This window comes from Anticarsia gemmatalis, chromosome 5, assembly GCF_050436995.1.
Source record: "Anticarsia gemmatalis isolate Benzon Research Colony breed Stoneville strain chromosome 5, ilAntGemm2 primary, whole genome shotgun sequence".
NCBI lineage: Eukaryota > Metazoa > Arthropoda > Insecta > Lepidoptera > Erebidae > Anticarsia > Anticarsia gemmatalis.
Window position 1 is genome coordinate 9,488,415 of NC_134749.1, and position 16,805 is coordinate 9,505,219.

A 16,805-nucleotide genomic window follows, 5' to 3' on the forward strand; every position below is an offset into this window, starting at 1 on the left:
AATTACTGAGATTTATTTATCAGATTGGTTGATACCTATAGATTATGAAATATCATAACATGTATTTTGTTATCACGGGAAATTTACTCCTATCAAGTAGTTAAGGAAAATTGTAGTTAAAATATGTTTAGAAAAATATATTATAAATATAGGTGTGTATGAAGTACTCTATCACTAGATTCCTGAACAAATATTTGAATAGTTTCCTACTGTTTGTTTTATTGCCTAGTAAGTATATAAACTCGGTACAATGTTTGTCATTATCAAACTAAGCATAGCCATAGGTTGTCAGTATCAACAATGCTAAATAACTCTCAGTACATCAGCCAATAAGAATAGACGATGGCAATATAAAGTGTTACTGTTGTTTAATGGTGAAAGTACCACTAATTTCGGACAATTAATGTTATTAGGCGGCCATCATCCGGCACAAGCGAGCGTCGAGCGTCGCACATCCATCACGGACGAGGCGCGCGCCTCGACTGACGCACACCACCGCACTGCCCGCCCAAAAAGAGAAAAAGAAAATTTGAAAAGGGAACACACCCATCGGGTACAGCGACTCTACGACTCCGCCTTCGCCAACCGCCCGAACGAACCGTCCACCAATCAGAGGCGAGAGTGTGTCGGCCGCCGCCGAGTGCAGCCGAGGGCGGCCGATTGCGCGCGATCACAACAAAAAGTCACACGACTGGTTTAGTGTCGGGTTGCGTCCCATCGACGCCGCATCACGTGCCGCGCGACTCGACGCACCACTTGCGCTTGCGCTCAACACATACACTGTTTTTGTAATTCTAATAATACAAACGCGGTTTAATACTATACTGTACATTTATATCACCATATTCGTATATATTAGGACCTGTGACCTGTGATATTGTAAAGAATTTTCCCAATTTTCATTGAAAATGAACACGAAAACGGAATGGAGCTCATGATTTCAGTGTGTTTTTGCATCTGCACAGTATTTACAGTGATACATAGTGATAGTGAACTACATTGTGATAAGCATCAGATAAGGACAATCGAGGTATTTGATTATTTTCATTATATTTTTTATGTTGCAAGATGTGGCGGTCATTTTTATCAGAATGATAATAAGAATTTATATAAATCAAGGATTAATTTATTTTCTAAATTTGTACTATCAATTAATGGACGCACTGTTACTGCATTGAATGTGTTATAGAGTCATATTTTTATTTTAATGATTGGACTGACTCTATATTTTTCTGCAGCAAAATAAATACAATTGCATTCAAAAACATGGTTCTTAAACTTCATACATTTATTGCACTTATTTAAATTTACAATAAAATACAACTAATATAATAATAAACAGACATCATAATCAAAATAGAACAATATCTCTACATTGATGTTATTATGTTTTGCATTACAAATGTAGAGTCGACTCTACTCCCGTCGGGCACGAGCCGCGACCATAATAATTTATTACTTGTATACAAACACTCACATAAAAAATATTTATGCAAAACTTTATACAAATAACATAAATTTGGTAACGATGAAAGCCTTCGTCCAATTATAAAATAAAATTTTAAATCTATTAGTTTTATTTCATATGTAAATTGGAGGCTTTATCAATCAACAGACGATTATAGATTAAGAAACTAATAAAATTATTTTTATATCGACTCTACATGTATGAATGGATTTTCGTAGAGTTAAATATACAGGGACCATAATGTGTTGTATAAAATATGTGTTACTGTATAAAAGACATAAACGAGTTCGGCGATTAAAATTAATTGAATTATGTCATTATAATAAAACAAGGGAAATTGTATTTGCATATGTATAAAATGAATATGTATGTTTGTTTACTTTGTATTACTACTAGTTTTAATCGGATGTTAGTTATTGTTGCTATATATATTTTATTAGATACAAATGCATAATTATTTGCACCGGCCATCCTTCTTTTACAAAATGATTCACTAATTGAATTTAAAATTAAATGATAAGATCTACTAATGAAAAAGGTTGTATGAACCGAATTAGAATTTTAGATGTTAAGCTTTTTTGGTACTGAACATAATGCACTCGGTTTAATCTAGATACAGATTTATAAATAATCTGTACTGACTGACTACAGAGGTAAAATAATTCTTATTTAAAGTGACTTGTGCGTCAGTCGTTCATGTATTATTAATGTCTGTTAGTAGGTACATGCGTTTTCTATTATTAGTCAAAATATCTCATTTGCGTACCTATATTGTTATACAACACGCACACAGACAGTACACGTACAGAACACACATACGTTTTATTTAAATGTGTATATAGTTATGTGAAGTTTTACATGTGTGTACCCGGATAGAGGTAACGTTACCCTTTGTTCCAAGTTTCTCAACGACCAATCAATGTCAATGCCACTTCGTTTTCATATCAAACGTTCGGCTGTTTTCGGCCAATGCCGACCGCCATGACAGTTCGCGATCGAAATTTGAATGCGCCCCGAGATGCGCAAACGCAAATCGATTAGCCGCCGATAAGCCTTCGCTTTACTTGTGTGTGTACGAGTTTCCGTCGGACGCCTGTGTGTGTCATATCCTGTCTTACACACATAATTTATAAAATAATTATAATCAAATAAAATATTAGCATAATGTTATCATAACTCTTAATTTTCTCACAGTATGTATTTGACATTTTGTAACTACCTAATGAGATAATGTGTGGAGTGATCGGATGGCACCTTGCGCCGAGCACATCAATAATGTGTATTATTAAACAAAACGACTAATAAATAAAATTTTAGATTAACAAATTTGATAGAATTTCATGTCATTGTGAGATAAGGATCTTGTATAAAAGTGTGCAATGGTGCATCTTTATTTGACGCTCACTGATTATATTACATGTATAACAAGGTTTTTTGCCTTCGTTACAAATGATTCGACAATAAATTAGCGAATTTAAATAATCAGCCAAACGTATACATAATATACTAATGTATTAAGCAATCAATTTGCATGTTAATATGTCTGTACCTACTTGTTTATAGTCATTTTATAGTGTGTTTTAAGATAACCCCGCGTTTAAGATAATCCACGTTGTAACATGAACAGGCATAAAACTCTAATAAAATTTTAATCTACTTATTTCAGAGATTTTAAGTTTAAAAAATCCTCGTATGAAATACAAGAAAATATAAATAGGAAATAAATATATTAAAACTGTTACTAAAGCAGGTAATAAAATTCTGAAAATATCGGGAACGACGCTTCTATTATTGGGTTAATTTTATTTGAAATAATTATTATCTTTCCTATCGTTTGTCTTTTTACAAGCTTACTCTGTTAAGACTAAATTATTAATAATTTTGTTTGTGATTTCATGTTTTTATCATAATTATTCTCTTTTCTAAGACGCTTACAGGTAAATGCATATTTTCTCTTAGGACTTGGCATAGCTCTGTTTAAAGTGAATTAACACATTTTAACAATTCTAGATAGTTTATATAATCTACTAATAAAATCTGTTTTTTCCACATTAATGTTTGTAACTATTACTTAAAATATTTTGATGAAATTTGGTACAACGATAGCTAAAAAAAGTAAAATATATTTTTTTAATGTTTACTCCGACAAATCTATGCGGGCAAAGCCGCAGGCTTCAACTAGTACCTAATATATCTTATACCTTGCTGAAACGTCAATAAAATAATAAAAACATATGTTGTAACATTTTTTACAATGTATTACTTAAAGTTCACAGTATTACATTAAAGCTTGATTTAATGATGTTATTCGATAAGTTTGAGATCCTTCAAGATCAGATGTGTTTCGATAAGAAAGTTGTTTATTGGTCTTCCAAAATTATTTTGCATATGTGCATAGATACATCCTAGATAAAATTTGATACCTATTTTTGTTTACCCGCGGGCCAAAATCATGTATAATTATGTACCAGCTAAAAATATATTGATTCTATTTCCTCTTGGTATTGAAGTTATAAATATTGAACAAGGCAAATCCAAAAATACACCTTGTAGTGGGAGAAAACGTAGTTGGAGTAAAGACTACTCTTCTAATAGTGCATGACGATGGAGACTACAGGTAGGGGTAGCTTTGAGCAGTTGTAGTAACTTACTACTAGATAAAATGTTTGAGATGCGCTGAATGTTCTCAGTATTTGGCAGAAACGCGTCGGGAATAGTATAGCTCCCTTTAGTTCTCTTGAAATAAGAAATAAAAATCTCAATTTCTATAGTCGGCTAAATTATTTTTATTGACAACATAAATTGAATTGAAAGTTGAATACGGATTAACAATAAATATTTACACAATTGGATGCTTATATTTAAAAAAGTGTGAAAATAAATCAGTAATAAATCTTTTAATAGTTCAATCATATATCAAATTGCGTAATTATAAATTCAAACGGTCAGATTATCACCAATCAACAGGATTTAAAAGGGTTTCAATAAACCAAAACGGTCAGAATCGATAAATTATTCGATACTCTTTAAAAGGCATCGATCACTCTGATCGATATTAGACCGGTGCACGAGACTGTACCTGTTGTCTGAGAATATAGAATCATCTTTATAAGGTTAGGGATTTTCACTTTGACTGTACTTTGTTAAGGCATTTGTGGAAATAGAAAATATAGTCTTATGAAAAGGTTTTGTAATATTCAAATAAAAAAATACAGTCGATCGAACATTCTCCTTTTTTGAAGTCGGTTAAAATTTTAAAAAGTGTATGTAGATATCTAATTGAAGACGGTGAATGACAAAGTACCAAAAATTACGATGATTTTGAAAATATCCGAAGATATAATCTTAACTATACATTTAACAAATTGTTCAGAAATATTTTTTGCTTCTACCAAATTAGAATCTAGTTTTAACTAAATATTTAACTAAAATCTTACATTATCCGTGGTCTGGTTTAAGAATTTTTAATAGTTAGCTTATCAGGCATAATTTTGATGGGGATTCATGCATTTGCTATCACCTTTTCCTCCGGTTAGGTTATCTCAAACTTATCCATAAGCCGCCAAACTCACATTCATAGTAAAAGCTTTTATATAAAGCTATTAAGTTGGTAGTACATGACACGGCATCGGGCCGTGTCGTTCCAATACTTTTTCGTGTTGTGGCCATACTGATCCTAATGTTATAGATAGAATAGTGTTACGTTTTTTTTGTTTGTTGAGGCGTCCAATAAAACTATTAATCCGATAGAGAGGACCTTCTTTTATAGAGCACTTGTTAACAAAACGATACTCTTTATAAGTGCTTGAGGTTGATATGTAAATACTTGTAGCGAGAGTTAGTTTGGATCATTTTCTCAGAATTCTTTATATTAACTGTGCATAAAATACTTGTTATTTAAAATATATACTTTTCCGCGTTGCCCTAATAAAAATATTTTCTTATCGCATCTCAATCTCTATGAGAATCTATATTCAAATCTTTTATCAAAACGACAGCCGTACGCAAATTGTCCCTACATAGCAAAGAGCTGCATACATATTGATATTACAGACAAACTACACCCAGTCACGAAACAGGAATTGAAAAAGTACAATATACACCTACTTTCACATTAATAAAATAGCTAAGTATAAATTAATATTAGTTATCTAAAACCTACAACATATTTACCGCGCGTGGGAAGCTTCATCTCCTAATCTTAGATCATAATAACAATAATAAAATATTAATAAAAGGTTAACACCACAAATATTTTCCTAGTAAAATCCCCGTCGATCAATTTTATCGCATCGAATCGATAAAGGTTTAAAATCGAGTTGAGTTTTTTTAAAGATTTAGGCCTCGCACTCGCCGGAGGTCCGGAGAATCAATTATCTTAATTGGGACTTGGCCTAATCTTAATAAGAGAGCAGATAGGTGAGTGTAAGCTCGTGTGTACACGGACTATGATGACTGGTACATTAATTTGTTTATCTTTGAGATTTTGATCTTGTTTTAGTTTGTACGCGATTTTATTTATAGCTTTTTTTGTTTAACGCTTTTTGGCCGCTAGCTTGTTTGGAATCAATAAACATTTGGGAACTAAACAAAGATTTTAAATAAATTATTTAGGTTTTATAAATGTAAAAGTGTATTGTGAAAAGAAAATAAGCTTTCTTTTTTTCTATAAGTAGAATGATTTGGAATTGTTTACGATAGACTAAAAAAATAATTTAAAAAAGAAACTAAGATCATTGATTATACATTCCGTGTATATGTTTTCTTGTTTTATAGTGATTATAAACTTGTATAGTAACACAGCCGTGTTTATAACGAGTCTTAAACAGAAGGTGTCAACGGGATTGTTTGTTAGCAGTCAAAATGTACCGCCGCTAGCTCGCTACACTGTTAGATGCAAATTAGAACTCGCTTCAAGCGGCCAAGCAATAATCATAGCCTTTATCTTTCGGGTTCTTCCTAATATCATTTTTTATGTTTTTATAACAAAAGTAATTTCATTTTGCAATACATTTGAGAATAGTTAATGATGAAAATATGCTATTAACAAACGATTTTCCCAAAAAAAATCTTTGTTTAAAAATATTTAGGGCCTATCACAACAAGCATAACCGTGTTTCACGCAGAATAAAAACATATTAAACAAAACAGCATCACCGTCATTATCATATTAAAATCCCATAAAAACATCCCAATCATTTCCACTAACAAAAATCACAAAGCGGCTACCTTAACATCAGTAATAGCGGATAAATATCCGCGGAGACCCTAATAATATTCATGAAGTTATAATTTAAGTCGCTGGACGGGTGTAAAATCACAATGTTTATCATTGGTACCGAGTTATAGGCAATCAGTGATGATTTATAACTTGAATGTGCTACCGCTCGCGATCGCCTCGATCCCAGGCACGATAGGCCTACGTAGTACCCACTGTATAGATAAGTAACGTGCCCGGGCGCATCGATCACTGGCGTCTGCCAAGGATCAATTGTGGGACCTGTTCTGTGCACCGCATCAACAAATAAAAACAAGTGCGCAACATACCAAGTGTGCTGTTTAATTAATAACAACAATTATTATTTTACTTCGAGTTTGTTTAAAAATAAAATGGTTTTTAAACTAACATGAGTCATCTCTAAAATTAAACATACGACATGATACAATGTTATGTCTATACATAAAAGATCACGATATAAATAAAACCAAAATATTATTATTTCAATAATCATAAATAAACATTTTATAAAAAAAGCTACAATTATAGACTCCATATTATTTATTATCAAGATTATTATATAAACGTCATGTTAAATGTTTTAGTGGCAATTGCACAGCTGGGGATCCTAAAACGATATCATCAATGCATAATTCACCTATTAGTTTCAACATAGTAAAAATATGATCTTAGCAAATTATGATAATCGATAAATATGAATAATGATTTATCAATATTAGGTGTGAATTTTACATTTTGATGAAAACTTCCAACTATCGGCCTGTCAATATTTTATTTAGGATTTCATTATATCGATTCATATAATGCGATAAAGGTTTTAAAATCATCGAATTAGTGAAAAACAGTGATTACAAGGCAATGGTGCCGCTCGTTATCATCTGTTATCGTGAGATATTACGAGGAAATCACACAAAATCGACGTAATTTGCGATAAAAACGTGAGATTTCTTTTTTTTATCGGCAAATCCATTTTTCAGTCGATGGTTAGATAGCGGTGTCGTCGGTTGTGATAGATCATAAGCTGTACTATATCTGCTATCCGTATACGAGCTGGGAGTTATCATCCGCGCACAGGATCACATCTTATCAGTGGTGAGAAATTTCACATCTTTTCAAGCTTTGATTTAAATTTTCTAGATTTCCGTGTTAATGTTTGATAATAACGATGTTTTGAGAGAAGTTTTATTGTAAAGAATGGGGTTTATTGCACAATATCAGACATTTTTTAATGATATCATATTTCATTGCAGTCGACGGCTTGGTTTTATGTTCATTCTGCATATAATATGGTCGTTTATAAAATAGACTGATGGCATAGAGTTACCTCATTTAAATATCTGAAATATGAATTAGGCATTAAAAGTGTTCTCGTATACATTTGCCATAATTTGTATCCTTATACACAAATTATGTTAAAAATATAGTATAGTATAATAAATAAGTGTGATAAAGAATCGGCTAAATTTACAAGCTCTGAATACATACATAGTTATGTTTATAAAAATTATCATTTAGATGTAATCTTTTAAAAAATCTTTTAAAATCTCTGATAGGAGAAACTAGAAAGTTCTGTTAGGTATATATTAGAAATACTTGGGAAATATATAAAAGCAGGCAAATCCTTATTATAATTTGATACATGTACTAGAAAATTAACATAGTTAATGTGTGTGGAGGCCGGAGCTATGGTTAATATCTGTCCTGGACTATTCGCAGTAATTAAATGCGGTTCTAGAAAAAAACGCTTTAACTGCATAATGCAAACATGTTCTGAAGTTTTATTGAAGAACGCATAGAATTTCTATTAAAATTATATAGTTTAAAATATTTTGCTAAAGTTTTTACTGGGAGGAGTAACACCTACATACAAGCTACCTAATTTCTTTTTAGAATGTTACTCAATGTGTTTTATTTTTCATTGAAGTCTGTCCAAAATTTGAGTAATTTTCTCATACCTACTTTACAACGGATATACTAACTTAAACTCTATAAAATTATGTTATACCTAACATTCGTTAAATATATACCTGAAATGTGGTAGGTATTTGTTTTATAAGTATATTAATATAATAGTTTAAATGTTAAGTCATTCTTTCAACAACTATATTTTCCTCAATGTTTTTGCTTGTCTGCTTAGATACAGGAAAAAAACATTTTTGTGTGTATCGAGAGTCTGCGATAAGTCTCTGTTATCATTGTCTGGCTAGCACTTGATCGAATTGATGTTTTCTGATATTTGCCTGCATTATCTGTCCAAAATGTTCCAAATAATATTTTTGATAGTATTTTTACGAAAACAGTTGCAAGGTATTGAAAAATGCTGGCTGTATAGTGAGTCTAGAAAAGAAAAAAGTAAAAATATTTAACATTGATAAGAATATATTGATTAGATTTTCTGAAAAGCGTGTCACTTATAAAGATCTCTTCTAATACTAACGATACCTTTTCTAATTGTATTATTGCTAACTGGGTTTTCTTGGATTTAATAAGCTTCAATCTCCAAGGGACAGGAAACGATTATTTTAAAAATACTTTATCTACCTTTATAAGGGTGATAACAAAGCCAAGTGATGGAATTTAATATTAATTGAGCAGTTCAATACTGTCGATAATGTAATTAATCGATATTATCATCATTCGATTATCTGACGTATCTTATCTAAACGATAATTAATTGCCTAAAAGTAAATTTTGTTGTGTGCAATATATTTGAATTCTAAAAACTTTGTAATTAGACGAGGTGTTGATATCATGCTATATATAAATTGTAATCAGATCACTAACATCTTGGATTATTATGTTACAAGAATGAATATTGCATATTTTGTGAACAAAAACGGTCATTTTAAATGTCAAATGAATCGTCCAATCATAGAGCAGCTCACGCCTTTTATTGCACATTAAAGTAATATTTAGCAGCGAATTATTGCATTTACGAGCGGCAATTATAAGATGGTGAGAGCCAGACTTCATGAATACATTCATGTATAGAATTGAGAAACATTCTTATGAAATGTAAGATATTTTTCAACATAATATATTTGTTTTGTTCAAGAAGAGTGTATATAATGTGAAGTATGTCCTTTTATGTCAAATGAGCAATATTTCAAAGTCGCAATTAATTTCAGAACCAAAAACGGATGTTATTCGCAATAACTTTGTGTACGAGACGAATAATTTGATATTTAATGCAATAATACTTCAGAGTACATAATAATGCTATTATTTTGCAATGAGTATGCGTTTATATACTTTTGTAAATGGTCTTTTCTCTCTTTTTGTAATTTAAATCGGATTCTAATTAAAATTGCTGTACATCCGTAGATTTTGATAAAATATCATACGGTTTAAAATATATCATGCATTGTTAAATTGAGCGTAAAAGCCTAATTATGTTTACCTGCATTAGGTTTCAGATATGAAATGGAAACACAATTCATTTCAGAATATAATATATAAATAATTGAAGATAAACTATACGCCAGATACATATTAATCGTTGGCTCTAATAAAATTTTATAGCCCTTTGTTTCCTCTAATTTAGACCACGAGATAGACAAAACTATTTAATTATTCATGGAACAGAATGCACCAAAATTGTATGTAATTTATACAAACTATACTGTGAACACAATGAGATTATAGTGCGTCTATTATGTGATAACACATTTGATATTTTGTCACACTCATATACATAAGTTGATATTGACATTAATATATTTGTAATCATTTTGTTTCATATTCAGATTACTAATACGATACTCTGTGGGTGTGGCAATAGATTTATTAAGTATCAAATGAACCTAGAACACAATGTCATTACGACAATCTATGAGAGCGGGTGAAATGTCATATTCGATTGACAGCTCCGTCCTTAAGATTGTGATGTTATGAAGTAGAGTTTTCAGGAGTGGCGTGCAAATGTGCCTATAGCAAATAGATGTAACGTAAAGATATCTTGCAGGTTTAGTGGTAATAAAAATCACAGCTCGGTTGGCTAACAACGCTTAATGCGTGGTTATCGTTTATCGCGGCGGTATCGAGTGTTGTTCGCACCTTATCAGTTAATCAAATTGGGAGCGTATCGATATCGCGGACGTATACGATAGCGCACCACTATTATCTTAATTGATTGTCTATTTTTTTGACAAAACACCGGCACGGATTTATCGTACGTATTCCTTTGATGTTAGCCAAATCGACCTCCATGATATCTTTGGACATTGACACATTGATATTTTCATTGTTTCGAGCCATGATATTTGTTTTACCTTCAGGGCTTTTGTAATTCTTTTCATGATTTGTCCTTATCATTTGAAAACTATGGACACATAATAAATTGTTTTTTTTCTTTTCCAGATACGTGCAATATGAACTGTTCGTCAAAAGCTAACGCGACGTGTTAAGGCCGCCCTTTAGTTTGTACTAACAATGCTAAGACTGAGTCCGAATACACTCTTCTAGTGTTCGGGCGACTACACAACTGACTGACTCTTGGAAATGCGGATAGGGGAGTGGACTTATTAGTGCGTGTGTATAAAAGCGATGCATGGTGTGTGAGGTCGGTTCGGCGGTCATGGACATGAGCGGAGAGGGTGGCGGCGCGGGCGCGGGGGCCAGCGCGCTGCAGCAGCGGTGGTACGAGGGCCGCGTCAACGGCAGCCCGGCCGCCGGTGACGTCAACACGGAGGCCAATGGCGACGGCTTCTTCCATTCTCCGCTGGAAGGCGGCCACCACAGCCGGGCCCGCTACTACCATCAACAAATGCACGCCCCCTACTCCGCCGCGGTCTCCTCTCACGGTGAGTTTACATCTCTAATTGATAACATCCACCTAATCTCCACATTTGATTTAATTTACGAACTCGAGGTCTCAGAAGCGAACGCCGTAACAATTAAACACGTAAGCGGGTCTCTAATTCCGCGACCGAAACTGTCAGAATTAAGCAAATTGCTCCCACGGACGGTAGGCAGCTCGTCCACCGGACGTTATCGCACATCAGACGATATCTCTCCAAAACTTCACAATTAATTCAACAGACCCGACCAGTCAAAATCGCCATTCTGTAAGGTGACAGCTTAGGTAAACACGATCTAAAATGGGCCTCGCTCGTAAAAGAAAAAAAGTGATTCCCTTACTTTTTGTTTTTTCTTTTGAGGTTTAAATTTTATGGCGGCTATAAAGATTTTCGTGGGGACAGGTGGCTCTTCTTTATATTGTAACGAGTCGTCCTGGCGGGTACAAAAGTTCATCTATATCGAGGCGTTAGGGGCTAGATTGGCATGCGGACGGTATGGGGACGATTAGAATTTATTTAGCGGTCCGTCGGTAGTGATGCGACACTTAAGAAACTGTGTCACTTCTCGGAATCGGAACTGGGAATTGATTTCGTCGCGTTCACAGCAGTTATGTATGTTAGTTTATGTGCGTCCCGAGCGCGGCGGAGCGGCCCGTGACCGGCCGGTGCGCGGGTTCGGTCCTGTTTGTAAACCCACTCTGTTATCGTGTTAGTGTCGAGTACGATGCGGCTTCTTGTCGCTCTGATTATATCTGAATCTGGTAAATTCGTCCGTCGACACACGGCGGCGTTTCGATTAGGTTACTTACATATAAAATTATGTGAAACATTGATTGTCCGGGACAGATAAGTAAATTAAAAAATATTTCCCGAATGTCGCAACTGAGTTTTGTTATCTACAATATTTAAACAATACAGGATACTTGACCGTTTATAATAATTTTGATGCTTTTTGTTATGTTCTTTGTCGAACCTGAGCTTGGCCGGCGTGAATCGTCGAGTGAGATATAAAAAGTGTATTTAACCGCAGTGAGATGCACATAAACTTACTACGATGACAACTTGGATCGTTTTCACTTTGGTCACTAACTTTATTACCGAGTTATGTTGCTTCACTCAATGGTACATCTCGCATTATAATGGCTGTTTTATTTACGAATTAACTCGCAAACGTGTCTCGCATAAAGATGCTTATGATCGTTAAAAATATCTAAGAACAAGAGTTATCTAAGGTAAACGAAAACAATTTATGTTAATTCCAGTGGAATTCGTCGGGTCGTGGTAGTGAGCTAATGAAACGTTTTTTTAATGACAGCTCGGTTGGTATGGTGACGGCTTGTGTCCCTGTAACACGATATGGCCGCGCGCATTTGACGCGCACTCCCAATTTATGGTTTAGTGAAGCGATTGATGACATAGTGGAAATTATTTATTCCATCGGAGAGTTTCACTTTTATTGTTGTTTTTATTCGGTTTAACTTCTGAAATGTTATACGTATCGCAAGATACCTACTTAATGGAGTTAAGGTTCATATTACATTTGATTTGTGGACTAATGATAAAAGGAAATAAAAAATCTCCAGTTCTCAGGGTTTTTACTTTTAATTTGAATGGTACATACGTCAGGGCTTTTGACGCCTTTAAATATACATGTTGTATGCCAGACATATAATAGCAACTAATTGTAGCTCTTAAAATATAGACGTTTGTATACTTCGCGTTGAAAATCATGAAACATGCAACGAAATGGAATCGAAACGAAAATACGCAATATGCATTTCGTAGAACAGTTAATCTGTAACTGTGGTCGGTTATTTTTTATCTCTATTATTAATCGTATGGGCGAGCTTCATGAAAAGCAAGAAAACAAAGCGGCAAGCAAACCGAACGATCGCATAATTCAATCCACCGCCGAGTATCGGGAGCTGATCGCCAATTTCACACCTATTGAGCAATGACAAACATCGGCCACTCGTAATCAATACGCAGATAAATAAAATACAACCTTAACTTCATCATGTAGAGTTCCATTTCCCGTGACATTTGTAACTGCAAAAATAGTAATTGTTATGATACGCAGCTCTTAAAATTATTACCTTCAGTGCTCTTACGCAGTTCCACTGTGGATAAGTGGGTTGAAATTAATACTGAACATACGAGTATAAGTAGCTACAATTATTGATTCTAATGTTGATGATAAAAATACCTAACTAGAATTCATTCCATCTTCAGTTACTTCTGTGATGATTTCTTTTTATTTAAAAATTAAGATTTTATAAATTATGTTTCGTTGATGTTCTCACGCAGTTAATTATAATAGTTGCCTATGTTTAAAAGCATTCGTTTGATCTTTTTTCTTTGAAACAATTTCGCCATTTTCTCTCAACAGTGTATTGTGTTTAAATAAAACTGTAGGTATAGTAAAACATGAGCAAACAAGTAGCTCGGCTCGGCAGGACCGAGAGCCAGACGTTCATTTGTTTTTTATTATTCCTTTAACACAAGTTTACATCACTAGACGGGAGAAAATGAGATTTTTTCAATTACCGCGTTCTGTTGGTAAAATAAATGAATGTTGTAACGACTGTGTCTGGCCCGGCTGGCTGACTGGCTGGCTGTCTGACTGCCTCGACACTACCCACGTCCCATAACTCCAATTGATTAAACATTCTTTTTGCTAATTCAAGTTCTGCATCCTACTCATGTATCATATTTCAGTAAATGTCAAGCGTACCGTTAAGCACTTGCCATTATAAAAGATTGTGCGAAATGGGTATAATTAAAAATAATTGAATGTCTCTGAGGCATAAAAAGAGGAAAATAAAACATGAACAATTCCCACAAAAATGATGGGTTAGTCTGAGTGTAGGCTCGTAGAGCGTTCCCTTATAATGACTACTGTCGTTTCCTCCAGCACCACAGTACATTTTCATTTACATACACTAGTAGTGTACATACATTTGGCGAATGCAGTGTTTGTCACCGCGTCACGCGTGTGTGCGTGCGTGGTGGTGTGTGCGTGTATGCGTGTGTGCGTGCGCCTCGCCCCGCAGATTGGCGCAATTAGCGGAGAGGGGGGCGGGGCCTGCGCCCGCGCAAGCGGCGACATCTCCTCCCAGACGCACACTGATGCGGTGCTCCGTAATCATGCTACGAAATAATGTTGCCATCAACCGTTAATTATTTCCCCCCCGTAGTTTGCAACCATAGCCATGGTCTGGCGACATGCATAGTTAAACTGCATGAATTAAATATTTGCTGGAAAAAACAAAGGCATGAACTTACTAGGCGCAGTGGCGTCTAAATTAACACTTCTTTGAAGTTCTTTGCATTCCGTTTTACCATAAATAGTTAGTAGCTCCGTATTAGGAAAATTCACAGAGCATTTGCGAGTAGTCTGATTTTATTTCTAGATCTAATTAATATTGCTTTTCGAGTAGTAGGCATGTGACAAGAATGGGTGTTTACGCGTTTTTTAGATGTGTACTTGAACTGGATTTGCATTTCATGAATTAATGTATGTATTTTCTGTAGATACAAATATATTTTCAATTCACAAATAAGACGCACGGTTCGGGGCTGTTCTATCAAATAAGTTGCTCATCAATGGCATAAAGTAATTTAATATACCTAGATAATGGTCTTTTTATGTTCTTTTTGTATGTGCTGTACTCGAAATAAGTATTTGTTATAATTACAAGCAAAACTTAGTTAGGGTAATGAAATCATTTTTATATATGCATACTGTTGTATCTAAATAATAATAAAATAACAAACTTACATCAATAACTAACATTCACCTCTACATTTAATATTTTTTCTACTTCAGCCATAAAATTAAATTTATAGTTATTTTTTACACAAAGAGTTAAAACTTTAATACTCTACTTTAAACGGTGGTCATTTTCCCTTGAGTTTTCGTGTCTATAAAGTAGCTGATGACCGCGGTTTCACTCACATTAGAAGGTCCACAAAATGTTGGCTGAGAAAATAGTAAGTTATAGCCTATAAGTATGTTTGATACCTCCCTGGTCTTAAACAATCCTCGTAGTACATTTAATTAAAATTAGTTCAGTAGTTTAGCCGTTAAAGAACATAACAAACAGACAGACTATCGTATTCGTTTGCAATAATAATGTGGAAGCAGGGATAATGAATTATATTTAACCTAACGGATATTATAGGAAAATATAACGTATAGACAATTCTACTGCTGTCGCCAGTATGAGGTTGTAGTTACACATATTGCAAACTGTGATAGATGCATTCAATTCTCCGCGCGATGGATGAACTAGGACAAACACGCATGTAACATAGCTCTATAGCTCTATATGAAGAACATTATAGGGTCTTTATTGGACAGACTACGGTGTAGTTCTTTCTTTGATAATAAGCACCTTTATTCTCATGATAGACTAAGAATTAGCTGAACAATTATCGCGGACTAGTCTTCCTCGGCCATTACCATAGATAAACTTTACTATTATATAGGCAATCACCTTTTTAAGGTAACGAATAATAAAAAATAGCCTACCGAACTGTAATCAAGCCTAGAAATTTTAATCGAATTTATTGCAGATTTAAATATTTAAATTTTATATTTTCGAGTATATATATATTTATAAAAGAACCAAGAGTCCACTAGACTATAATCTGAAATAAATAGATAACATTATGGAATCAACTCCTCTTAGAGCCATATTAATAGTAATACAGTGCAATACATAACTATAAATAATCAAAATAACTTTACACTTAAATAGTATAACGCACTCCTTCAACGGTTGATTGTAGAGTATGCTCAAACAAAACCAACAAACTATTCAAAGAGATAAAATAATTTCATCGAAAATCTAGAAAGTAAACTAAACCGAGAGTAACGTACCAGCATTTCACGATTAATTAAGTCAAAGTCCCCGTTACAGTAGACCACTTATTAGCCGTCACAATACATTTAACAGCGGCCATCTTAAACGCTATATCGGAATGTAAAAACGTGGTGCAATCAGTAATATCCCTTTTTATAAACACGTATATGGAAGAAAGCTATTTGCTTATGTAACGCGACTTTTTGCTATGAGTCTTGTAAGGGTTAAATTCCTTGTTAGTTTGCAAGGAATGCGTTCGCTAATGATTGTAAGATAGATCCTGTATGTCGGACTATCGTATTTTCTAATTTAATATAATGGAAATAGGCTCGCACTACTCCATATATATTATGGGAACATTGTCAATGGAAAATTATTGGTGTATTTTGTACACAAACACTTCTAGACAGCCCCCAACATTACTCTAGTAA

General features: G+C 33.8%; 1 protein-coding gene across 4 annotated transcripts in view; it reads left to right on the top strand.

The window, feature by feature from the left end:
* Positions 1 to 697: 697 nt before the first annotated feature.
* The window catches only part of grn (GATA binding protein grain), a 97,529-nt gene continuing 81,421 nt past the window's right edge, over positions 698 to 16,805 (top strand). For 3 of the 4 annotated variants that reach the window (XM_076114702.1, XM_076114705.1, XM_076114706.1), the window contains exons 1-2: positions 698 to 1,030; positions 11,067 to 11,509. In XM_076114702.1, coding sequence (XP_075970817.1) covers positions 11,257 to 11,509 — 253 coding nt within the window. In that variant the 5' untranslated portion in view covers positions 698 to 1,030; positions 11,067 to 11,256. Of the gene's footprint in view, positions 1,031 to 7,676; positions 7,800 to 11,066; positions 11,510 to 16,805 lie in introns of those variants that run through there. The other variant, XM_076114704.1, reaches the window with a different exon arrangement.